The 26,096-nt window shown below is 39.6% G+C and overlaps 3 protein-coding genes across 9 annotated transcripts in view; 1 reads left to right on the forward strand and 2 right to left on the reverse strand.

Moving 5' to 3' along the window:
- The window catches only part of HELQ (helicase, POLQ like), a 53,790-nt gene extending 53,369 nt beyond the window's left edge, over nucleotides 1-421 (reverse strand). For all 4 annotated transcript variants that reach the window (XR_014015200.1, XM_081225883.1, XM_081225884.1 and 1 more), the window contains exon 1: nucleotides 60-421. Coding sequence is in view for 3 of the 4 variants with exons in the window: in XM_081225883.1 (XP_081082009.1) it covers nucleotides 60-251 (192 nt within the window). In the remaining variant the exon portion in view is untranslated. The remainder of the gene's footprint in view (nucleotides 1-59) is intronic.
- Nucleotides 385-5,729, forward strand: MRPS18C (mitochondrial ribosomal protein S18C). Of its 3 annotated transcripts, none has more exons than XM_081225930.1 (7): nucleotides 385-507; nucleotides 603-772; nucleotides 1,545-1,597; nucleotides 3,744-3,827; nucleotides 4,870-4,927; nucleotides 5,468-5,527; nucleotides 5,612-5,729. In XM_081225930.1, the coding sequence occupies exons 2-7, from the start codon at nucleotides 673-675 to the stop codon at nucleotides 5,686-5,688; spliced, it is 432 nt and encodes a 143-aa protein (XP_081082056.1). In that variant the 5' UTR covers nucleotides 385-507; nucleotides 603-672; the 3' UTR covers nucleotides 5,689-5,729. The 3 variants fall into 3 exon arrangements, with proteins under 3 accessions (XP_081082056.1, XP_081082054.1, XP_081082055.1); XM_081225928.1 differs by having other exon boundaries at nucleotides 450-518; XM_081225929.1 differs by lacking the exons at nucleotides 385-507; nucleotides 4,870-4,927 and having other exon boundaries at nucleotides 571-772.
- Nucleotides 2,740-25,817, reverse strand: ABRAXAS1 (abraxas 1, BRCA1 A complex subunit). 2 transcript variants are annotated; one of them, XR_014015206.1, is made up of 10 exons: nucleotides 25,651-25,817; nucleotides 23,482-23,572; nucleotides 19,369-19,405; nucleotides 15,569-15,635; nucleotides 13,465-13,658; nucleotides 12,584-12,703; nucleotides 11,512-11,596; nucleotides 8,446-8,560; nucleotides 7,545-8,075; nucleotides 2,740-3,231 (listed from the first exon to the last, which is right to left on the reverse strand). XR_014015206.1 is itself a non-coding variant. In XM_081225914.1 (9 exons), exons 1-9 carry the CDS (start codon nucleotides 25,735-25,737, stop codon nucleotides 7,639-7,641), a joined length of 1,233 nt encoding a protein of 410 aa, XP_081082040.1. In that variant the 5' UTR covers nucleotides 25,738-25,817; the 3' UTR covers nucleotides 5,856-7,638. The 2 variants fall into 2 exon arrangements, 1 of the variants encoding a protein (XP_081082040.1); XM_081225914.1 differs by lacking the exon at nucleotides 2,740-3,231 and having other exon boundaries at nucleotides 5,856-8,075.
- Nucleotides 25,818-26,096: the final 279 nt, after the last annotated feature.

Below are 26,096 nucleotides of genomic sequence, written 5' to 3' on the forward strand. Positions count from 1 at the left end.
CCACAGGTGGGAAATGGAACATGGAACTCAGGGGAATTTGAGAGGTGACGGGGCTGTACCTCGACCGGCTGCACGTCCATGGTTTTTCGCCGCCGGCTCCCAGCCACCGTCTCCTCGTCCTCGTCCTCCTTCTCCTCATCGCCGGGCTTAAGCTCGGCCGCGGTGGGGGCGGCAAAAAGGCTCTCCAAGCTAGGACGGTTCCTTTTGCGGACCGACACCCGCCGGCGGATGCGGGAACAACCTTCATCCATGGCAGGGGCTGGGGGCCCTGCCCGAACGTCGTTCCGCGTGACCCAGCCGCCAAACCCCAGTGAAGGGGTGAGCGCAGCAACAGGGGCAAGGTAACAACAGGCGGAAACTGCGCTCGCCTCTCTATCCACCTTTGGGAAGGGTCACAAACCAATTGTCAGGGCTTTGGGACCGGAAGCGGAAGCACAGACGTAGGAGCCCGCCCTCTCTTCGTCCAATCTTGCGGCGCGGCAAGAGGGAGAGGAGGAGAACGGGAAGGTACTGCGCAGGTGCATAGAAATCCCCACCTGCTCTTTCCTTGGATTCCTTACGTTCGCCTTCGGAACCTTTGAACCGAGTACTTGGGCCAACAGGGGAAGCATACCGGAAGTGACTTGTCCAGACGATTTGGAAAAAGGAAAGGAAGAGGAGGAGCAACGAACCATGGCAGCTATGGTAGCCCTTTGCAGTGGGCTAGTTAGGAGAACGTTAACGCACTTCGTAACGGCTGCTGTCTGCCTCACAGATTCTGGGGCTCATGCAGGTAAAGTCTCCATATCCTAGGCTCCTTTATAGCATGGCAGCCGTTTGGCTTAGCCCTAATTAGGTCGGTGGAGTCGTCACTGTTAGCTAAAGGTCTCCGGTGTCTAAGCAGTTTTCTCCAAGGTAAATGGGAATCTGTAATGGCCCGTGACTACTATTTTAAAGCTGAAGAGGGCGTGAAATACAGCCCAGTACTTTTAAAAAAAAAAAAACAAAAAAACGTACGAGGAGTGTGATGGGGTGATTCTTAAAAAGAGGCAGGGACTTGCCCAAGATCTTCGGGTAGACTTGGTAAGGAGCATTTTCAGTCACCTAGCAGCGAATTCCAGATGTCTGAGGGCCCAGATCTGGGCGAAATTGTGACATGGGCCCTGGAATCTATCATTTCTGCACTTTTATCTACTTTGTGCTTCTTTGTAAAGAATCTTTTCATTTTCCCTTTGGTATGACAATGCCTTTCAGTTTGCATTAAAATCTGTCTCTACCCATGGAGAGAAGGGAATATAAATTTCCGCAACAGGTGGGAGGTTGTATGGGTGGGAATATATATGCCCTTTTCCCAAAGCCCCAGAAAGCACATTTATCCTAAGTCTAACTCTGCCTCAAATCTGAAGACTTTTAACCTATATTTAACCTTGTTAGTATAATGAATATAAAACCTTTCTTTTCTGCTACGTCCCTTAATTCATCTCGCCTCCACAGAAGCAAAATCTTTCCTTACCTGCTCAGCTAACAAAAATAATTAGCTCGTTGCTGTTTCTGTTTAATTGCAGTGCTGTGGAGAAGTTGTTCACAATATAAACAGGTAACCAGCAATGAGGACCTGGTAAGAATTTTTTTCTTACTTTTAATAAAGCATTTGCAAATACGACCAAGTTCTTATGTCTTTGCTATTTGAATAGAGTTCAGCTGAAGGACAACAATTAAGATGATAATCATTAGTCTGAGTTGGAAAATTATAATTTATTGAGTAGTTACTTAAGTGAACTTTGAAGTAAGAGAATCCCTAGATTCCTAGCAAGAAGCATGGCTTCTGTAACACCATATTTTGCTTCCTAGATATGTGCTTTGGGAATTTAAAAAGGTAGTTTTGGGGCTTCCCTGGTGGCGCAGTGGTTGAGAGTCCGCCTGCCGAAGCAGGGGACACGGGTTCGTGCCCTGGTCCGGGAAGATCCCACATGCCGCAGAGCGGCTGGGCCCGTGAGCCATGGCCGCTGAGCCTGCGCGTCCGGAGCCTGTGCTCTGCAACAGGAGAGGCCACAACAGTGAGAGGCCCGCGTACCGCAAAAAAAAAAAAAAAAAGGTAGTTTTGGTGCATGCAGTAATTGCAGAAAACCTAACAAAGGGATTGTACAAAGTTTACATATACCTTGGCTCTCTTCCTCATTTCAAATTCAATTCTGTCTTCCTCCTATTCATCACTTTGGCTGGGTGGCAGCTGCTTTAATAAATGCGGGATCAAAATTAAAGTTTTATACCAGGACATTAAGTACAGTCTCTTCTAAACTGTAGATGTATTTTTATGGGTTTCAAGTACTATCATTGGACTTGGGCAGTATAGGTTTTCTTGCTACATGCAAAGATAATCTGACACTAATCAGACCATATGAAGCACTTTGCACAGTGTAGAGAAGGAACACAGTCACTACAGGTAAGCTGAATGTAAATTGGATTAAGAACATTTGAGGAGTTGGAAAAAAACAGAAAAACCCCTCTGGTCCCTCTGAGCGTCCATCTCGGTCATGTAATTCACACCATAGTCAAGAGAGTAAAGGAAATTACTAGAGCTCCTCTTTAGGTCATTAAACCCACTAAGACTAATGAAAGCTATGGGCTCTCCCAGAAAAAGGCACACAGTCCCATTTATTTGAAATTTTGCATACAACTACAGCGGTTCAGGGACTTCATAGCCATTTCTACATTAAGAATCTGTATACTGGAGACACCTAAACTGATTTTAGGAGGGAGGCCTTGTGATAGAAGCATTAGAGGCAGTAGTGAAAAAGAAAAACGAAAAAGGCTGACACAAACTTACAAAACAGTCTGGGGCCATAAAATTGTAGTCAAAGAACCTGATAGTATTACACTAAGCCTTGTCTTTTTTTATCTTAATTTATTATTTTTGACTGCGTTGGCTTTTTTTGGTGTTGTTGCACGCAGGCTTTCTGTAGTTGCTGCAAGCGGGGTCTACTCTTTGTTGCGGTGTGTGGGCTTCTCATTTAGGTGGTTTCTCTTGTTGCGGAGCACGGGCTCTAGGCACGCGGGCTTCAGTAGTTGTGGCACACGGGCTCAGTAGTTGTGGCTCACAGGCTCTAGAGTGCAGGCTCAGTAGTTGTGGTGCACAGGCTTAGTTGCTCCGCGGCATGTGGGATCTTTCCTGGACCAGGGCTCGAACCCGTGTCCCCTGCATTGGCAGGCGGATTCTTAACCACTGCGCCACCAGGGAAGTCCTGCATTGTCCTTTTACAAGAAAAATAGCGATAAAACATCTAGAGAAATATGGGGTGGATTCAGGGATTATAATTTAAGAATTGCATATGGTATCTGTTGTGCTTAAGTTTTTCTTGACTTAAATCTGAGAATTTTTAGTCACCTACAGTCTGGACAAAGCATTTGAGGAGAGAATCATTTATTGAAGAATTGAATTTTTTTCCCCCTCCCATAAGCCCTTTTTTCCTCCAAAGATTGTATTTTATCTCAGAATCCTCCTCCATGACTTAATTCCTCCTTAGCCAAACTTAAACAAGACACTTGCACAAAATATGTTTGAGTACACTGAAACCTTTAAAATGGTGAATCTTTTTCTGAAATACTCGATTTTTCCTTTACAAGCCTAGCTGTTGTGTTCTCTTTCACAGTAAGAAAGGTACAACTAATCCCTTGGAGAGATTTAAATGTGGTAACCTAAGATTTTAAGTTTTTTCGATTCAAAGTCAACACAAACTATATTACCATATATTTTTTTCCTTTAGCCTGTTCCAATGGAAAATCCTTATAAGGAGCCTCTGAAAAAATGTATCTTGTGTGGAAAACGTGTAGATTATAAGAATGTACAGGTGAGATCTGGTTTTACTTCACTATGATACTTGATTTTGGGATTTTGGCTCCTTTATTAATACAACAGAGAAGTCAGTTTTTATAACAGGCTTTGTGTAGGGTGACTGTTTAGCAACTTCATAATTTCAGATCTCGTTATACTTCTATGTATCGATACAAGGATCTCTGTTTTATTCAAATAAGAGCCCCTTGGCTGTCCCTCATTTACTGTTAATTCAGCTTAGCATTCCTCTTTTTTCTTTGCCCAAAATGTCTTTACAGTAGCTCGCTGTGGCAGTGATTCTCAGTTGTAGTTCAGTAGTTTGGGAAAAGCTCCTCTGGTGAAGTTGATCTCTGTACCTCACCACCAATATCGCTATTTCAAATGTAATTTTCTCTGTTGTCGAGCACTCAGCAAATTAAAAGTGGCAAATTTAGGGGAGAGAATGGTGCTGGAGCTAAGTATACTGACAGTAGTATGAAGTGATAGCTGCCTTGGTGGGAGAAAACCCAAGGAATTTTAAAATGCAACATATTAGGATTATGCATAGTGCCTAGAATGATGCCTGGTACATAGAAAGTGCTAAAGAATTTAAATTAATAAAACATAAATAACAGCAAACGGCCTGATGTACCTGTGCATCTTGAAGACCTCATTGTAGTCTGATATTATGTGACAGCCTATCATGATAGATGAAATGTTTTGTACCTTGTTATAAAAGCAACAGTATTTGAGAAAAGTTATCTGTGGAAACGTCAAGAGAGCAGCTTTAGCACTCAAAGAATATGATCATGAATCTGTTGTATAGACTTTTTTGACACACTGGATAAGAGATGTCAACTTTAGTGGTTACTTTAGTTATTTAAAAAGATGACCTATTAATAGAATTAACATAATTCAGTGTTTTTATTCATATTTTTGAAGTTTGTCTGAAATGTATTAATAAACCTTTACATAACTTGAAGGTGTGGCATAAGGTTTTTTTTAAATTTACCATTCAAGATTGAATAACAAGTGTATTAATGTAAATTTTTTTCCTTTTCAAATATAACTCAAAACAGCTTTTATCCCAGTTTATTTCTCCATTTACTGGATGCATTTATGGAAGGCACATAACAGGTATTTTGTTTTCTATATATTATAGCAACTTAAATGTAGGTAAGGCTTATATAAAGCTACTTCTGTTATTTAAGGAAACTGGCAGATTTTCAAATAGTGCTACAAATTACTATGACACCAGATACTATGGGTAGTTTGAGAAAGCCTCTTCTTAGGCCAAAGGATAATTATTTCGCATGTCTTCTTATACTCAGTTAACTGTAGGCTGACAACATGTAGAAAACTTGGGCTTAAAAAAATTACTTTGCTGTTTGGGAGTATACTATAATCATCCCCAGGCTATTATTTAAACCAGGGGCCTATTGCCTATAGGCCAAATCGGATCTGCCACTTGTTTTTGTAAATAGCTTCGTTTCCATAGTGTCTGAGCTACAACAGCAGAATTGAGTAATGATGACAGAGACTGTATGGCCCACAAAGCCTAAGATAGTTACTATCTGGCTCTTTACAGGTTTTCCAATCCTTCCATGACATAGACAATTGTTATGCATTTTGATTACTGGCATTTTTTTATGAATAAGAAAGCAATTTCTTTTATAGGTCTTTGTGGGAAGAAACAAAAAGAAATCACAAAAGCAATTAAGAGAGCTCAAATAATGGGTAAGAGCATCTGAAAAACTGAATTATGCTAACCAAAATTTTGCTTATTATCTTTTGTGAAGAACTTTCATTATCTCTTTACAGGGTTTATGCCAGTTACATACAAGGATCCTGCATATCTCAAAGACCCTAAAGTTTGTAACATCAAATACAGGGAGTAAATTCTATAAAGTTATCATCAATAAATTTATTTTACAGTTGTGTGGTGGTAATATTGGCTCAAACTGTAAGATTTAATAACCTTTGAGTAGAGAACTGATAGGCTAAATCTTATCAAGCTACGAAGTATTATGTTTTTAATTCTTCATAATTTGAAATTATATGAGGAAAAAGTGTTTCAAGAGTGAAGTTTCCTCTCCATATCAGAATGTTAAGTAAATCAGATTATTTAAAATGTTAATACTTGTTACATTTTACATACATATGAATTAAAAAAAAGGTACTATGGGATTTTCACTTATATCTGGCCCCCAAATAGCTCATACAGCATACCACTGATAATGAGATGTTAAACATGGAAGGGATGACTTGTATTGGAATTTTACTTTAGGCCCAGATTCTGTGTTGTAAATAGTATTGTAGGGATATGGGTGCGGGAAAGTGGAATGCTTATATAATGTACAAATCCCACATGATAGGGTGTGGATTTGAAATTGCTAAGGAAGATTTTCTAACAAGTGAATAATTATGCCTGGCTAGGACTATGGTTCTTCCCTATGTAGAGATGTTATGTGGGGATGAACAGTGGTGCTGCTGTCTGTCACAGGACCTAACATTTACTCCTGGACTAGTCTATCATGAACTGGTAGTGTCCTGTAAATAAACCGATCCATAGGCAATCTGTTGTATCATCTTCTCTTACTCCAGTGATACAAACTGACCGCCAAAAGATGGAGAATAACTAAGAAAAAAATGTCCTACAAGGATTCTTTTCCTCCTTTTCATTGAGTACCCTGAAAGTTGGGACATCAAACTTAATTATTTTAAAATTAGGGTTCAGAATGAACCCCATTTCCTCTCCTGCCCTGTGCTTCTTATGTAACTAGTAAAGCAATCCCAACAGCAACTCATTATTTGCACAAATCATCCCTGGTATTATGTGGGCTTCATAAACACCCCATGGTAACTAATGCATGTTAACACATAGATAAAAGATGATAGTTTTTGATACTAGCTATGAATTTGCTCTATCATTTAGGAAATAAGTGATGGAAGAGCAGTGGTCAACATGTGGGTTCAGCATTTCACCCAGTGAGTAAAGCATGAAGGCATCATGTGATGTGTATGCTTCATGGGAAATTCTGTTATGGAAAGCACAAATAGAAAAAACAAACAGTAAAAGCTCCCTTAACCAACCTCCACTTAACCAACTCACTGGATTAAACAGGGGCTTTACATCCTCCTTAAAAATCACATGGAAGCCCGTGACTCTTAACCTGTTGAGTTCTACGTTACCAAGAGTCAGCTATTTTGTTCCCAGACCTTATCAGTTGTATTTTTGTAGTGATGAATATGAGCATTAAAAAGAAAGTTACAGTTGCAGTGAAAACCAAGTAAATGCTCTGAGAAGACTTGATAAAGATAACTAGCTTTTAAAAAAAAATAGTTGTCAAATTAGGTGTGGTTAGGACAAATAAGATTGGCAATGGAAAATGAAAAAAACCTAGTAGCATTTTGTACTTAGGTTGCTTGGCAAGTTTCTTTAAAGAAACTAAAATTGAGGATTATATAGGGTAAGCAGTGGGTTTGATTTACATAGGAACTCCAATACATTCGTAAAAAAGTTCCTGGCCCTACAACAAAAGTTGGACGAATGTACACTTCTGCTTTATGTTAAAGTGAAATCTCCGATAGACACCTTATTTATGTATCATTTGAGTCCCACTTAACTGGCCTTTTCACCTAACTAACCAACTGCTGATCCCAAACATATTGCATTACCAGGCTTTGTTCTGTACTCAAATTCTGAACTGACTCAATTTAAAGTACTTTATAAAATAAATAAACTAGAGCTTACCTATGTGTTACTGCAAAGAGCTGAACATAGTAAAAACAATAGGTGTGTTTGGCTTTACCCTTCATCTGATGAAAAATCTTTCGGCCTAAAAGAATCAAAAGGTAGGAGACTGTGGATATTCACCAGAACCGTTCATTTTCTCAATCTCTTCATCTGTTTCTGGGCTGCTCACTGTGGATGCCTTTTCTTGGTTACTACTATCAGTATCTGTTTTAGATGGTTTGTTCTGTATATCTAACAGCCGTGACTTCTTGAATTGCCATCCACCACCTGTACCTGAAGCTTTACGCTTAATCATTTGCAGCGCACTACCAGCTGGACTAGCTTCAGGAATGTCAGTATATTCCACCATCAGGGTCAGGTTGTCTACCACATTGAGATGGTGGTTGGTATTACAACTACTTTTAGAAATATGTCTATTTTTCAAGGAGATAACACATGAATGAAGAAATTCACAATGGGGAAAAAAGGTCTGTAAAGCTTGACAAAGAAAAATGTTCTCCGGAGGGTCTTTCTGGACATTCTTCTCTCCTAAAGAAACAAACAAATATTTCAACATACAGTATCTACACTACAAAGCTTTTATAGTTATCTATTTGTTAGTAAAGTCAGAGACTTTAAAGAATCATCAAATTATCTAAATTAAGAAAAATGATAATTTCAAATTTATACGCCACAATATCCTCAGAGAAAATTTAAGTTGTTATATTTTTTTAACATCAAGGTAGTATATCTATAGTAGTACCATGTTCTCTGTTAGTGGGATTTAAGAGTATTAATGAAAGTTATTTTTGATCCTAAGGTGAACAGATTGACCAGTTAGTGCAACCAGCTCATCCATAATTCCAATGAGAAATTTTCTTCAAAGCACAGAAAGTAGTGACGTGAACTTTTTACTTACGTGTTGCTTGAATGTGTGCTTGCTTTCTTCTTTTAATTTCTCGTTTTAATCTGTTTACATCCTTTAGTAGTTTCTCTACTGCTCTCTCACTGTGTTCTACTTTATTGCATATACTCTGGAAAATAAAGTAATTTAAGAGCATAGATAAAGTTCCAATTGTATACTACAGTCTAGGTTCACAAATAATATAAAATCCTCCATGTGTATAACATCAAATATTTCCCTTTATAAAAATTTTATTTTATTTTGCTATTTTCTGGAGGAACTCACCAACAAGCATTTGTGTGGTGCTTCATAGGTTACAAAATGCTTTCCAGATATATTAACTTTCTATTTATACAAAGTTTTATCATTCAAGTTATTTCCTAGATAATACACAGAAATAAAAAACAAAAATATTTAACTGCTTCAAAACAAAAAATACTATTTTGAGATGCATACTTATTGCAAACATTTAAGAAACTGCCAATAACAAAGTGACTTTCACTATTACAAAAGAAAACTACTGAAGATTTTAATTCCTGTAAAACTACTTTTGAAAAGGAGAATGGCCTTATGTGTCATCAGTTTTTAAGTACTCATACCCTTTGACTCAGTGATTTCATTTTGGGAATATATCTTGAATCAGTAACAAAAATTTATATAAGATGATGTTTCTTAGAATAGTGTCAAATCAAAAGTAATTTCCAATTATAGTGTAATGGGTTGTTAGAGCCAGTTTTAGTGGATACTTCATGGCACATCTGCCCAGCCTATTTCTCATGAACTTGTTCATCCTGCCGTATGAATTCACCAGTAACCCTTTCACCAACTTTCACCCTAGCTGACCCAAGCAGAGATAATTACAGTAGCCAATTGGCAAATCCTAATCTCTTGAATAGATTAAATGCAGAAGCTATAGGTTAGCTCTTTGGTCAGCCAGTGGGTGAATAAACAGCAAGATCTGTAAACACTACGAAGGAAACCAACAGGCAGACACAGAGTTTGTTTTTTGGCCACTCGGTGCGGCTTGTGGGATCTCAGTTCCCTGACCAGGGATTGAACCCTGGTCATGGCAGTGAAAGCGCCAAATCCGAACCACTAGACCACCAGGGAACTTCCAGGAGAGAAAGTTCTGATGGCATTCAAGCTCCCGGTTCCAATTCCTTCTTAGAGCTCAGTGGCCTTCTGCCTACAGTTCCTCTCACATACCTCTACGTTCCCTAATTTAGCTCAAGTTGGTACTTTTTTTTTTTTTTTGATGTTGGGGGTAGGAGTTTATTAATATAATTTATTTATTTTTGCTGTGTTGGGTCTTCGTTTCTGTGCGAGGGCTTTCTCTAGTTGTGGCAAGCGGGGGCCACTCTTCATCGCGGTGCGCAGGCGCCTCTCACTATGGCGGACTCTTGTTGCAGAGCACAGGCTCCAGATGCGCAGGCTCAGTAGTTGTGGCTCACGGGCCTAGTTGCTCCGTGGCATGTGGGATCTTCCCATACCAAGGCTCGAACCCGTGTCCCCTGCATTAGCAGGCAGATTCTCAACCACTGCGCCACCAGGGAAGCCCGGTACTTTTTTTTTTATGTTAATTTATTTTGGGCTGCGTTGGGTCTTCATTACTGCGTGCAGGCTTTCTCTAGTTGCGGCGAGCAGGGGCTACTCTTTGTTGCGGTGTGCAAGCTTCTTGTTGCAGTGGCTTCTCTTGTTGTGGAGCACAGGCTCTAGGTGTGCAGGCTTCAGTAGTTGTGACACGCAGGCTAACTAGTGGCTCACGGGCTCTAGAGTGCAGGCTCAGTAGTTGTGGTACACAGGCTTATTTGCTCTGCGGCATGTGGGATCTTCCTGGACCAGGACTCGAACCCGTGTCCCCTGTACTGGCAGTCACATTCTTAACCACTGTGCCACCAGGAAAGTCCCCGAGTTGGTACTTTTCACATTAGAGTTCTAATATACTGCTCTAAGAAATACACTGCTATTAAAAAGAACTAAAATGTGGAAAGTGTTTAATGGTACATCAAATAAAAATCATAACACAAATTTCTATGTCCCCATCACTGTCAACAATGTAAAAGCATGTATACATTAGGGGGAAACTGGAGAAAATCGGAAAGTGCAAAGAGTTAAGTTACAATGGTAGGATTCTGGATGTTTTCCTATTTCCTAAAATTCCTGTATTATCATATTAAAAAACAATGTGCAATATTATCAGTGTGTAAAATGCATTAACCCCATTTCTCTTAGTGTGCTCTATTGGTGAGTATGGTGGCCATGGAATATACTACTCAGATCTCCATTTGCAGGAAGCAGAGTTGACTGACAGTTCCAGGTGCCATCTTTTTGGGTCCACTACTGTGCTTGTGCTTAGGTCATGCTTCCCCTAGGCTGCTCTTAGCCACCGACTGAGCACAGTGAGGATATCAGTATAATTCTATTCCTGTAGGATGCCTTTGCTCAAAGACTCTCCATCAGCCTGGCTAAAATTTTTCAGGCCTTGCAGTCTAAAGCTCTTCCTACCCAATCATTCTCCTTTCCCTGTCTCCTTCCTCAGGTGTCAAACTTACATTGCAAGTCTCCCTGCCACTCTTGCTCCTTCCCCTCAAGGGACCTGAATGGACACAACGAGGTAGAACTTAGTACTGTGGTAGACTTTTTTGTTCCCAAATATTTGCTCCCTTGTTTATCCTGTAAAAGGGTTATATATCCCTGCCTATTGCCATGACATCCTCTGGCCAATGAAATGTGAGTGGAAGTGACAGGCCAGCTCTGAGCAGAAGTTCTAAGAGCTGTTGTGAATTTCCACCAGCTTTCTTGCTCTTTTCCCTTTGTCATGAGAAGAGCATGTCCCACAGATGGGCTGGATCCTAGAATGAACATGACATTTAAAACAGGAGCAGAGCTGCAGCCAAGATATAATGTGGGTGAGACAAAACTTTTGTTTCCATAGCCCACCAAGATGGAGGCCTTTGTTACTGAAGCTAAACTAATACAAAAATTTATGTCTAATCAACTGTCAAGTTATCCATAAACATATATTCAGTGAGCAATGCGATATGAACTCTATAGGTGATCTTTAAATGTTTTTTAACTTACCTTTAATTCCTCTTGTAAAGAAGCATACAGTTCATTTATCTTATGTACCTCCTTTAAAGATCCATCTTCTTTAAAAAATTCAGAGCTGTAAAATATTACCATTTCCTCAGGCAAATGTACAGAACTCATTTAATGATACAATGAAAAATTTATTCGTAGTTGAGGAACAACAGATGATTCTTTTTACTGGCTTTGTAGGGACCGTAATTTTGTCAACCTGCTTATTTACAGAATAAGTAAAACCAACCAGAAAACCTAGTTATCTATCTTCACTTCAGCAAACTTTTTAGCCTCCTAAGTACTATTTCCAGGACTCAAAAAAGAGGTTAAGTGAAAACAGATAAAGACTGAAGGGGGGGTGGTTCTTTCTTGGCAATAGGATCAGTCAATTATTTTACCGAGTTTAAGTCATCATTGATTGAAAGAGGCAACATTATTTTATATACCACGAAGAAAAAAGAAAACAATTCTAAGGCATGTTTTGTAAAAATCCCAATTTGAGATAAAAGTAAAACTGTGTCTTAGTATCAATGAAATGTGGTATTCAATTTCTATAAGACACTGTTAAGCACTGTGGGAACAGAAAAATAAATAAAATCTAGTCCATTATTCTCATAAAGTTTACACTTAGTAAGTATCCTATAGTACCAGTGTTGTTATTTCTGACATCAATTATTCCCTTATTGCCCACAGAAAAGTTACAGCTCAGCAGTCTACAGTGTGAGTAAGTCTTGGCTAAAGCCTCATTTCTTGTCTTTATTTCATATCCAATCTAATTTCTTGCCTTTAATCTGAACTGCTGCCTTAGAAAATTATTATTTTGAGGCTAGCTCCTTATTTTTAGAATAAATATGTTAAAATATGTAGGCTATACAACAATGCCCCTCTCTTTTGTATTTTATAAATGGACAGGTGCTAGAAGGAAATAATGAGAAATTAAAAGTCTGGTTTACTTGAGTAATGTGGTCATTAGTCAGTTTTCCTTTCATTTTTATTCTTGTGTAATAAAAAAAAATAACTTCAAAAATGAATAGGAGTTAAGTTTAGTGGGGAAGCAGTTGAGGAATCTCACCTGTGTGTTTTTACTGCTCGACTAAAACCAGTGGACATACAGGAATCAGATACAGTTTTATAACCCAGTTGTTCAGACATGCCCAAATTGGCCACCACTAAAGGTATCCTATGAAAAAGTCTGAAGAAATAAAATTTTTAAAAATAAATTTAAAATAAAGTGAAAGATTAGCATCTACTTATTAGTATATAGACTACCTTTCCCCTACAAAATTAAAAAACAAAACCCCATTCCTTACTACTTATCCATGACAGAATTTACTGACTTGAGGCAAATAGCTTTTAAAAACTGTGAAATGTGCAGTGTAAGATAACTGTGAAAAAATACTTTAATGGTTATTTTAACTGATCACCACATGTAAAAATAAAGGCAGTATTGTTGCGATTCATCCTATCTTCCGTGAATGATAAAACTACTCTTCCTTGGTACTCTTTTAACTTCATTCTCATACTCCATGAAAATGTTGTCTATATAACCTGTGGGGAGTCTTATTAACTCATTTTGGTGGATCATCAAGAACCACCCTGCTTCCTGGCAGAGGTTAGAGGAAAGCTGCTCAGGTATGCAGGCTTCAGTTCTACATTATATTCCTTAGCAACCAATACCTAAAGCATGCATATTTTTTCCACTTTATGGTAAATAAGAGCAAATCCTCAGTGCCAGAAACACAAGTCATCATTCCATACTGGGCTTCTAATTTCCTTATCTGACCTTCATTTTCCCATATAAAGAACTGACGGTAAGAAAGGCTAAAAAGGGTTATTGTGACAATCTAATGCAACAATATATGAAAATAGTTGGTAAGCCATAAAAAGTACAATAAAAATATTGAGTACATTTTTCTGTTAGCTGAAAACAGCCAGTGACTGGGCAACATTTACCCTTTCTGAGGTATATATAAGGCATGCTCCAGCCGATGAGTAGAGCAGCTTTCTGTTATTATACTCGGTGTTAATAACAGAAAAACAAGTTCCTGGCTTGAAAGATGCTGCTGTAAGTTTTTGTGAAGCAGTCTCTCTCTGAATGTCATGATCTGGTCTGAATGACGTCGGAATTTATACCAACCAACTACATCCTGAAAGAAAATACAGAAAAACATCAGGTGTATACCTTAATGGTTACAGTTATTATGTATCTTACTGTCATAATCAAGCAGTAAAACTGGCAACCTTAAAAATGGCTTTCTTGGGACTTCCCTGCTGGCGCAGTGGTTGGGAATCTGCCTGCCAATGCAGGGGACGGGTTCGAGCCCTGGTCCAGGAAGATCCCACATGCTGCAAAGCAACTAAGCCCGTGCACCACAACTACTGAGCCTACGCTTTAGAGCCCGGGAGCCACAACTACTGAGCCCATGTGCCACAAATAGTGAAGACTATGCACCTAGAGCCCATGCTCCTCAACAAGAGAAGCCACCGCAATGAGAAGCCCACGCACCGCAACGAAGAGTAGCCTCCGCTCGCCTCAACTAGAGAAAGCCCGTGCGCAGCAATGAAGACCCAAGGCAGCCAAAAAAAAAAAAAAAAAAAGGCTTTCTTAATATTTACCAAGATTTGGGGCCTATATTAAATAAAACGTACACTTAAGAATACACTTTACCTTTTATAAAGCATGCAAACTGACTTGCAGTTAAATTACTTTCCATTCAGTTACCAGGCTACAATTTTATTCAATATAGATTAAAGAAAATAAACTCTTAACTTCCTCTAGTTTCTCTCATGGCATTTACTGTCTTAACATTTTTAACCCTTAGTCAAAATTTAAATGAAGAAAACACCAATGAAAACTAGTTAACTTCCTGTATGGATACTTGGTTTGCTAAGTAAGTAAAATGAACCCAATAGCTTTTGATTGAAATTTATAAGGGAATGTTATCACCTATCCCACAGAGTTGGTTCCAAGATTAAGATCATATTAAAGGGTTTTGTAAACTATTAACATGCTAAACAAATGTTAGTATTATTTATTTATCTTTGGCTGCATTGGGTCTTCGTTGCTGCGTGTGGGCTTTCTCTAGTTGCGGAGAGTGGGGGCTACTCTTTGTTAGGGTGCGCGAGCTTCTCATTGCAGTGGCTTCTCTTGTTGTGGAGCACGGGCTCTAGGCACGCAGGCTTCAGTAGTTGCAGCACACGGGCTCAGTAGTTGTGGCTTGCGGGCTCTAGAGCACAGGCTCAGTAGTTGTGGCGCACGGGCTTAGTTGTTCCGCGGCATGTGGGATCTTCCCAGGCCAGGGCTCGAACCCGTGTCCCCTGAATTGGCAGGCAGATTCTTAACCACCGCGCCACCAGGGAAGTCCCTCAAAAAGTTTTAAGAGGAAAAAAGTACCAAGAAAAAATGTATTTGGAAAAAAAATCTATTTTGATCATTCAGCAAGTTTTAACTGAACACCAAGTGGGCTACAGAGGATCCAAATTAGGTGCTGTATAGGAAATTATCCCTGCACTAGGAAAAATAGTAACTTGTAGCTAAGTAAAAGAACAGCAATGGATTAAGTCCTAGAGTACATGGTACTGGGAAGGGGTATGGTTAGAATGTAAAAGAGGATGAGACCAATGTAAATCAGAATAGTCAAGAGGACGAGAACAAGATGAAGATTTTTAATGACTAGTTTTGCTTTTAGGGAAACCCCTGTGAATTTCTGGAAAGAACAAGCCCTTCCTCACTTGCTTTACATAGGACATTGTGAAGACAAATGCTGCTTAAAAGTTCTGTCAAAGGGGCTTCCCTGGTGGCGCAGTGGTTGAGAGTCCGCCTACCGATGCAGGGGACACAGGTTTGTGCTGCGGTCTGGGAAGATCCTACATGCCGCAGAGCGGCTGGGCCCACGAGCCATGGCCGCTGGGCCTGCACGTCCGGAGCCTGTGCTCCACAACAGGAGAGGCCACAACAGTGAGAGGCCCGAAAAAAGTTCTGTCAAAGTATTACATGTTTTTACGAGCTGAAAATAATACACATAATACGAAAAACGAAAGGTAAATCAGGGAATACCTTTTTGACACTTGATAATATTTTCTTCAGTGCTCGCTCACTTACTTCACCAGAAGAATTATAAAAGCTGTAAAAGCCAAAATTAAAGGCATTTCAAATAAGCTAAAAATATGAATGATTTTATTAGCACTTTTAATTGTAGTTACTCCTAGCCCAACTACCCAACCAAAATCCATATACTTACTTGCCTGTTAGATGAAGTTCTAAATTAAATAGGAGAGAAAGTTCTCAAGTTAACAGACTTAAAGTGGTAGAAATATGCAGTCCATAAGCAATGAAAAAGGAAAAGGAGTGGAGGAACTTTAAAGGGTAAGTTTGCGTACCACATTTTTTTTTAACCTATAACAAAACAAACTCTCCATTAAATACAGGTATTTGTAAGTTCACATAGCTAGTTCACAATTTATTCATTAAAACTTTTTTTTACAATAATGATACATACAATAGAATGTAATGTGAGTAATGAAGCAGCACAATAACAAAAAGACAATTTATTCATTGCTAATTCCCAAAGCTATTCTTTTCTTTTATAAATTTATTTATTTTATTTATTGTTTCTGGCTGCGTTGAGTCTTCATTGCTGCACGCGGTCTTTCTCTAGTTGTGGCGAGAGTGGGGGCTACTCTTCGTTGCGGTGCGCGGGCTTCTCATTGTGGTGGCTTCTCTTGTTGTGAAGCATGGGCTCTAGGCGCGCGGGCTTCAGTAGTTTTGGCATGTGGGCTCAGTAGTTGTGGCTCGTGGGCTCTAGAGCGCAGGCTCAGTAGTTGTGGCTCATGGGCTTAGCTGCTCCGCGGCATGTGGGATCTTCCCGGACCAGGGCTCGAACCCGTGTCCGCTGCACTGGCAAGCGGATTCTCAACCACTGCACCACCAGGGAAGCCCTCCAAAAGCTATCCTTAAATTAAGAGAAGTGCTTTAGGAGTTGGTTGTTTTTTGTTTTGGGGGGCTGGTGGGGTGGAGGATAGTTATTGGTTTAGTTTAGTGACCTCTGTTCTGTAGTTGGAATGTCAAAGATTTAGGGAGAATTGAAAAATATTTCTAAAAGACTCTAAAGCATTTACTTTCGGCTTTCTTTCCCCTCCAGGGATGGCAAATAATATTCTCCTCTTTTTAACATTCATCAAGATCAACAATATTCTTTTCTATGATGTAATATCTATTATGCAAAATCTTTGACAAATACTATTCATTGTAATAGGTTTTTACTGGTAATTCTAATCTACACATTGAAAAAATTTAGTTACATAAAACTGTAAAAAACATATCCTAATAGGCAACATCTTTTTTCTTTTTAACTTACAAAGTGTTCCACCTACCGAAGGGGGATAATTCAGCTCATCGAACAGATCCTTCCACCTTACCTATTTATTCCAACATGAAAAATCTAAATACAAGAGTTTATTCCTGTGTTTCTCTAGGATGGTCCACTCCTGAGCTCCTCAAACTGGGACATAATGCAATACACCAGGGTGTATAAAACAACAGGATAAAAGTGTACATCTTCTGTGCAAGCACTGATTTTTATGTGAAGCTTCTGGGAAGGGGGACAGTTTTTTTTTTGTAGAAATAGATATACTGTACAGTAGAATTCATGTTAAACTGTGCAATTTTTTTAAGTGACTAAGTTTTAGGCTTCAGTGGGCTGTTTTCCAGATTCCCCCTAGATTTCTGAGGTAAGGGAAATGGTGTATTTCAGTGGAAAACTTTGCAAACAATGTATCAGAGCAGGATTGACAAACTTTTTCTATAAAGGGCCAGATAGTAAATATCTTAGGCTTTGCTGGACAGTCTCTGTTACATATTCCTCCACTGTTCTTTCTTTTAACTCTTAAAAAATATATTAACTATTCACAGAGGTCCATATAAAAACAGGCCATGGGGCTGTACTCTGCCACCCTCTATATCAGAAACATAAAACTGGTTATTAAAGCTTATCCAGCTCAGACTCCATGAAGTATGGTATCAGAAGACTTTGTTTTTAACATGTTCCTTCTATGTCATTTAAAAAGTTGCCCCCAACCTTTTTGGTGCCAGGGATGGGTTTCTTGGAAGACGGTTTTTCCACGGCTGGGGGTGGGGGATGATGGTTCAGGTGCGAGCGATGGGGAGTGGCAGATGAAGCTCTGTTCACTCACCCGTGGCTCACCGGTACCAGTCCGGGGCCCAGGGGTTGGGGACCCCTGATTTAAAACAAGAAAGAAACAGCATAGCTGTTGGATGAGAGCTCAAGAAATCCGGATTATTCTAGTTTTTCCCTACCACTAACCAGTTCTTCCCCCCATCCCCTAATTTTGTAAATCTAAAAGGCTAAAGGGCTTCCCTAGTGGTGCAGTAGTTAAGAATCCACCTGACAGTGCAGGGGACACAGGTTCGATCCCTGGTCCGGGAAGATCCCACATGCCGCGGAGCAACTAAGCCCGTGCACCACACTACTGAGCCTGCACTCTAGAGCCCGTGAGCCACAACTACTGAAGCCCGTGTGCCACAACTACTGAGCCCGCATGCCACAACTACTGAGCCTGTGCACCCTAGAGGCCACTCACCACAACTACTGAGCCCATGTGCCACAACTACTGAAGCCCGCGTGCCCAGAGCCCGTGCTCCGCAACAAGAGAAGCTGCCGCAGTGAGAAGCCCACGCACTACAATGAAGAGTAGCCCTCACTCACCGCAACTAGAGAAAGCCCATGTGCAGCAACGAAGACCCAACGCAGCCAATAAATAAATAAATAAATACATAAATAAATAAAAGGCCTAGGTATGGGTTTCTCATCACTGGATCAGATGGCTTCCTCGGCTCTAAGAATCTATTAAGTTGGTCTAATTATTTAAGGTAATTGCCAGAAGGTACTGAATCACCTTTTTCTTTTTTTTTACTTTCCCTCCTTAATCCATTGCTGGCCCAGAGTCCCTCAAGAAAGTACTTTTTATGAGTCTCCACCAAGAGTCCCTCATTCAAAAGATATTTTTTATATGCGTTGTCTATTAGGCAATATAGGAGCTGTGCCCCTTTCTGGTACAGCAGTTTAAGACCACACTAAGCCTTCTGTCACACCTACCAATGGTGTTTCTCACCTAAACACTATGTTCCATGGCAACTCTTACACAACCTTAGAAATGGTACATACAGTGTGACTGTAAGACAGTAATGCTGATTTTTCACGTATGGTTATATAAATCATAAAGCTATTTCACCAAAACTACACCATGTTGTTTATGGTTACAGTTGTTTGCTTTATGAAACATCATTGATTTATGTACTTTCTATGTAAATACCTCAATAAAAGGTTTTTAACAATATCATAGACTATCAGGGCTAAGAGTACTACTACTATCTGTAGGACTATGAGTACAAGTTTCCACCCTGGAAAAGTAATAGGAAGCAGGTTAGATAAAGAACCTAACCAGTTAATAGACAAAAGGTAACATTAAAAAATATAAGTGAAGAAACAGATGATAAAATAAACTGGAATAAAAAGAAAAAAGGGCTGCTGTTGATGTATGAGAACGTGTTGCTGAGTTTATAATATGTGATGAGGTGACTGGGTGGGAGAAGGAAAAGCAATCCTCAAGGTAAACTGGTACCTGGGAGAGGCAGTGAAGACCAGCTAAAGGAAGCAGATAAATACAGAGAAAGAACTATTAGGGTTAAAATGAACAGGTGAATTTCAGGTACTTAAAAAAAGTCTTTTCATTTTAATCTGTACCACCAGCTATAACTAAGATACTTTGTTAGTTTCAAAAATTCACTTGCAGAGAATAATTTTCACAATGGATCATTCACTTGCTCTTACTACTCACCTAAAAAGCTGATAGCATGGAATGTACTTCTGAATGTCTGGAAAAAAAGAATTTTTAGTTATGATCACATTAAGTATCATTTGAATAACATATATTGAGCACTTCATGCCAGGATGTACTTCACCATTATCTCGTTTATTCCTCCCCACAAACCTATGAGACAGATGTTATCACTCCTTCCACTTTAAAGATGAGGTAACAGGCAGAGAGATTAAGTGGCTCACCCAAGCCAGTGGTGGAGGCAAAATTCAAACCCAGAACCTCACTCATAACTACTGATAGAATGCTATACTCCTTCTAAATAGGTTTAGTGATGGCCACACAAAAGATTAAGTCACATTTGCTATAGTCACTGAGTTCTGAAATGGTTATGCTGTAATTTTACCCAACTGATAAAAAACAGCTGCTAAGGGAATTATCTTTTGTTATTCCAACTGGTTCTTTCATAAAGGATATGTCAATGTTAATTGTAGACTAAAGAAAAAAAGTCCAACATCTCTGAAGAGGTGAGTTTTATTCTTCTGTCAATAGAAATAATACATCTAAATACATCTAACTTCTGGTTGCTGCAGGTGCTGTGCAAACAGATTAAATTCTATCACAAGACATCATTACAAATCATGAAAGTATCAAGATGAATATGATGTTTCCTCTATCATCCCAAACTTTCAGATCCCTCAAGATTCAGTAGGGAACAGTCAAAGGAGTGAGACATTCACATATGATCACACAGAAAGTCATCAAGACAATACGTATTCTTCTAGGCAGCCCATCTTTATGTGTCCCTGTGTCAACAATCAAATTTGGTCAGATAGCATTTACAGGATCACTGTAGCAGTAATCACCTATTTCAGATAATTCCTGTGACTATGATGTTCTCTTCCTTGGGGAGATCCTACCCAGAGTACTAGCAATTTCATTTGTCACCTAAATCAAAGACATCAGTTTGATTATGGAGAATCTGTGAATCTTCATCTAGGTGAGGAAACCCAATATCAAACTGCTGTTGAAGAATATTTTCAAGTAAACATCTGAAGGATGCAGACATCTTTGCATCTTTGTACATGCAAAGGCCATCTTTAAGGAGAAAACTACATGAAGTCACCATTTCAATAACTTGATATGTATATAAAGTTATTGATATTATATTATTATATATATATACTACTATAAAAGTAATTCAGGCTATTAAAAAAATTGGAAAAGTTATCATCCTCTTCAGATATTTTTTCTTCTAGCAAATATATGTTACCCTCAGATAAATCCCTCTGAACAGAAACAGTCTTTAACTGATAACCAGCCAAACATAACCTGCTGTAGATAAGGCACAGTATAATAAAATGATGAAAATCTCATTAGCCAAAGCAATGTAGTAATTTGTAGATCTTGCCACCTGTTTTAAAGTAATCCAACATTTTAAAATAATTTAAGCAAATACTTGAGTGCAACTACAGCACTTGCCAGATACCTTGAAGCTTAGCACTGCTCCTAGCACAGTGGAGTTGCTCGATAAATGGTTGCTTATTTAAACTCCTAAAATATGTCAGATACTTTGGGCAGCACACCAATTACAATTAGGGAAAAAAGACTTCCTAAGGGCTTGCTTTTAAAGCTCATGTGTGAGCAGAAAGAAAAACATTAAGAAAATAAAATTACAAACAATATAAACATGTGTAACACATGACAAAAGGCCAATTTCCTTAAGTTATGACTTAAGTTCCTTAAGTTACAGCATTACAAATCAATAAGAAAAAGCAAAATAGCCTAGCAGAAATATAGTCAAAGCATGGAACAGGCCTGTTCTTTTCAAATAAAAAGGTCTCCCCAAAAGTCAAACACATAAACACTTAACCTCATTTGTAATTTAAAAATGCAAATTAGAAAGGGGGAGGGGCAAGATGGGGCAGGGGATTAAAAGGTACAACCTACTATACATAAAATAAATAAGCTACAAGGATATATTGTACAGCACAGGGAATATAGTCAATATTTTATAACTTTAAATGAAGTATAATCTATAAAGATATTGAATCACTATGTTATATACTTGAAACTAATATAATACTGTAAATCAACTATACTTCAAAAGAAAAGAAATGCAAATTACAATGGTTTTTTTTTTTCACTTATCAAGTTGGCAAAGATTAAAAGATTTGATAATACCTAATGGTGATAAGGGTAGGGGGACCCTGGCACTTTCACATATTGTAGAGGAGTCTAAGATGACATGACTCTTCCAAAAGGTAATGGCCTACCTCTAGGAATTTTGCTTTCAGATATACTCAAAGGCACAAAGATATATGCACCATAAAATGTGCATTGTTATATTGTTTTGTATTAATAAAAAAATAAAAAGTCATCCATAGCTGGTTAAGTACGTTATGGTACATTCACACAATGGGAATATGAAGACATCAGAAAGAATGACAAACCAAACACATTCATACTACTCTGCACTAATGATATCTTGGAGATATTTATCCATGTATATAGTATGATCCCACTTATGAATATAAAAATACACAGACATTTATATGTGTGTATTATGTGTAGTATTAATGAGTGAAAAAATACTCATGAAACCAAGTCATTGCCACAGAAGTGACTTTAATGAGTGAGTTTAAATTTATATGTTTACTTTACACATATACACTAAATTTACATATATACTTCCATTTTTACCTTTTTAAAGTAGCAAACAAAAAGTACAAGTATAAACTGATATAATCTTTCTGGAAAGCAATTTGCTAATACAGATCAAGAACCTTAAAAATGTTCATACCCTTTGACATTGTAACACCATTTCCAGAAATCTACCTATAATAGGTGTAGAATATTTATGTACCAAGATGTTCCCTGTAGTATAATTTATGATAATGAAAAACTGGAAACAACTCTGATTATAATTTATTTATTTAAAGGACAACTAAAATCACAAACAGTCATAAGAGTAAGACCATAGAGAATAGAATGCAGTTATAAGAAATAATATTTAGAGGATTATTTACTATGAGAAAATGATCCTGACACCAAATTTTTTATAAAGTATACCACCAATTTTGTTTTAAAATATATATATGCTTAGAAAAAAATGCATATGTTAGAGAATCAGAAAACTCCCTATGTATTTTAAAGCTCCGTTTCCCTTTTTTCTGGAAGAACAGCTGCCACCAGCTGCAGTTGCTTCACCACCCACTTCTCAAACCCTCTGCAGTCTGGCTTTTTCCCCATTACACTTCCGAAATTATGTAAGTTTTCCAATTATTCAATCACTGAGTTTTTTCAGTTCTCATCTTCCAACTTTTCTGCAGCATTTTACATTTCTGTTGAACCTGTTTTACCTTTTTTCTTGGTCTTGCTTATTGGTTCTTTCTTTTGCTGGACCATCTTTCTGCCACTCACATATACACAGGAGCTACTTCATCCTTCTTTCCCCACAGTAATCTTAATCTGCTTCCTATGTCTCATATTGTTTCTTGCTTTAGACTAGGGCATAGCCATAACTTTAACTGAGAAATGAGTGCAATATATTCCTTTAAAATTTGATTTCTGGGACTTCCCTGGTGGCGCAGTGGTTAAGAATCCGTCTGCCAATGCAGGGCACATGGGTTCGAGCCCTGGTCCGGGAAGATCCCACATGCTGCAGAGCAACTAAGCCCACGTGCCACAACTACTGAAGCCGGCGCGCCTAGAGCCCGTGCTCCACAACAAGAGAAGCCACCGCAGTGAGAGGCCCATGCACACCAACGAAGAGTAGCCCCTGCTGGCTGCAACTAGAGAAAGCCCACATGCAGCCACAAAGACCCAACGCAGCCCAAAATAAATAAATAAATAAACAAATGAAATTAAAAATTTGATTTTAAAAATTCATACCTATTTCTGGTGTGTTTGTTTGTTTGTTTTAGTTTTTGGCCGCACCACGCGGCATGTGGGATCGTTAGTTCCCCAACCAGGGATGGAACCCGCACCCCCTGCAGTGGAAGCGCAGAGTCTTAACCGCTGGACCACCAGGGAAGTCCTGATATCTATTTCTTAATAATTTAAAAAGTAACTTATACTGACCCCTTTCAGCATAAACTATCAAAATAGAAGACACAGAAATAAGTGACTCACCAATTGTATAAATAACTTCAACATCATCCATTTGAGAATCAGTTATGCTGTTCTTCGCTTCACCTTTCACTTCCCCAAGGAGAAAACCTTCCTATGAGGATAAAAATAAGCAGTATATGGAATACATTGATAGAATTACCAAGTTCAGTCACTTAACTAACCAGTATTTCCCAAGAATTTTACAAAACGTACAAGCGTGTGTTACCAGCTGGAGCACACACAAAAGAAAGACTAGGTGCATTCCAGTTTACCTGGGCAACATAACCAGGTTAAAAAACATGAGTAGAAGAGATTGTAAATACCACTGTGACTTTAGCACTCTTGGAAGTATAAAAGGCTTAAAGGCAGAAATGAGAACACAATGTTCAAGGAACAAGGAGAGAGCAGTTAGCCTGAGAACAGAAGCCTCCCCATCTGTAAGGAAATCTTAGGTTGCTATGAACAGCACCAATAATGGATCTTCCTGAATGACTGGCCAAGGAGTCTGGACTAATGGCACATGCTTCTGGGAGTCAGTGGAGGCTTCTGAGTTATGAAATGACACAGGATGGACTTTTAGATTAAGAATGTGCACAATACCAAAGACCTGTAATTCAATATTAGAGTCTGCTGTATAAAAGAGGAGCTGTGAGCCCTGGTTCTTTTTAAAATGCAGGCATTTTGCCACAATAGCAGTGATCTCTTTGAGTTTCAGAGAATTCGCTTATTTCTCTTGGCACATTTAGAAACCCAATGAGCTTGACAATGAATTTTTTACCGTCTTTATAACTTCTTTAGTTAAAAACGCTTTAAAAATGTTTTTTTTTTCATTAAAAGAAGAACACAAAAGCAATGTTTCCACAATGTGAGTCTTTGCTGGAATCAACGGGGGACAATCCAGAACTCTACTCTAGCGTTCTATACAACCCCCTGGAAAAGAGACAATGCAAGTACAGCTCTCCATCAAACCACCTTTTAAGGACTTTAGGAAAAAGATCGAAGGAACAGAGTCCTCTCTAACACTACGGTACTTTGCAAGCGCTAATCCTTTAAGCTACAGAGGACTTACAGTCCCACACTGGTTATGTTTACACTAAGGTATTCCACAGTAATTTCTACAGCCACACACATTTTAAATCATCATATATTTGCTCTTTGCTAGGTGTTAATCTACAAGCGTATTTAAAATTGCATACATGAAAGACAGCAATTCCAACCTTATTAGGACTGCGCCAAAAAACTATTTGGGATAAGGCAAGCCTTTATTATAAAATGACGGGCACAAAATTTAGCAGAAATCACTAGGTTTTGTTGAGTATGATATTCTCTAAACCGTATTAGCAAGTTACTACGCACTTACTCTAGGACACTACTTCTCAGACTCAAAGTTTTACAGTGTTTTTTAGTTTCATAAAAATGAAAGTTTTTAAAAATAGGTACTGTATTTTTTTTGAAAAACTACTTAACTTCACCTAGAGGTTTTGAACCTAGGCAAAAGTGTGACATAAGCATTTAAATATCTAATATTTCAGGATAATCTTAAATGTTTAAATTACAACCGAAAGCATCCGACAAGGAACTAGCTCAGACCTTACAACTGAATAAATTTGACACCAATGCAAACAAAAGTCAGCTATCCAATATACGAAATTAGTCTTCTTCATCTACTAAGATTCCCCCCCAAAATAGTCACTGGATGCATCATTTCTCATTCCTTTACAAGCCTTCCATTTCAACAAACGTGCACAGTAGCTGCTCTGAAGGGGAAAATTGAGTTCTCTGCGAAAACCACTGTCGGTAGTTAGGAAGTGTTAACCGGCAACCTTCCCAGAGAGCGGTAGCGGGAGAGCGCGATGTGAACCTTCTATTCCTTCACAACCAAGACGAACCAGAAAAGGGGGACTACTGAAAGAGAGAAATGCGGGCGTGCGGGACACTCCGGGCGGGGCGCGGAAATAAACACTGGTTGCGAGAGGGAGGGCTAACCCTGGAAAAGGCTCACCGCCCGGAGGCACTTCCAGGGCCGCCCGGGAGCGGGAGAAGGCAGCCCCGACTGCACAGAGCCGGCACGGCGGCGGCAGCGGGAGCCCGCGAGCGGGACCCGGGCAGCGGCGGCCAGGACGGCGCGCGCGCGCGCGCGCGGGTCCTTTTCTGAGGTGACGCCAGATCCCGCCCCGGTCCTCGGCTCACCGTGTCCGAGTCTGTGTTGAGGTGCTGGAAGGCGAGCGCGCCCAGCACAAAGCCAGAGAGCACCGCCAACGTGCTCTCGCCCTCCATGCTTCCGCCGCCGCCGCCCTGCTCGAGCTGACAGAGCTGGGGCGGGCCGCACCAGACCAGGTCCTCAGCGGCGCGGCAGCGAGGCGAGGCCGAGCGAGGAGGCGGGATCTGCGCCGGCGCACTGGCCGCGGCGCGCTCCCCCGAGGGGCGGGCGGGGGGAGGGGAGTCGCTGGGGCTCTCTGGTGAGGAGCTGGCGGCTCTGATGAGGGCTCTGGTTCGTCCTTCACGGTGTTGGGCACCTCTGCCCAGCGCCAGGCCACGGACAGCGCTTTGGTGGCTAGCTGCTACTGAGGGACCCTGGCATATGTGCAAAACTGTAATAAATGAACACTTCTGACAGAATAGAGGCATTGCCTAGT

The sequence above is a fragment of the Mesoplodon bidens genome, assembly GCF_964165515.1.
Source record: "Mesoplodon bidens genome assembly, chromosome: 1".
NCBI lineage: Eukaryota > Metazoa > Chordata > Mammalia > Artiodactyla > Ziphiidae > Mesoplodon > Mesoplodon bidens.

Coding starts and splice junctions, on each gene's coding strand:
- MRPS18C (XM_081225930.1), top strand. CDS start 673: ATGGCAGCTATGGTAGCCCTTTGCAGTGGGCTAGTTAGGAGAACGTTA. Junction 3,828..4,869: donor TAGATTATAAGAATGTACAG/GTGAGATCTGGT, acceptor AACTCAAAACAG/CTTTTATCCCAGTTTATTTC. Junction 5,528..5,611: donor TAAGAGAGCTCAAATAATGG/GTAAGAGCATCT, acceptor ATCTCTTTACAG/GGTTTATGCCAGTTACATAC.
- ABRAXAS1 (XM_081225914.1), bottom strand. CDS start 25,737: ATGGAGGGCGAGAGCACGTTGGCGGTGCTCTCTGGCTTTGTGCTGGGC. Junction 15,636..19,368: donor CCATGCTATCAGCTTTTTAG/GTGAGTAGTAAG, acceptor TGGCTTTTACAG/CTTTTATAATTCTTCTGGTG. Junction 11,597..12,583: donor CGAGCAGTAAAAACACACAG/GTGAGATTCCTC, acceptor AATATTTTACAG/CTCTGAATTTTTTAAAGAAG.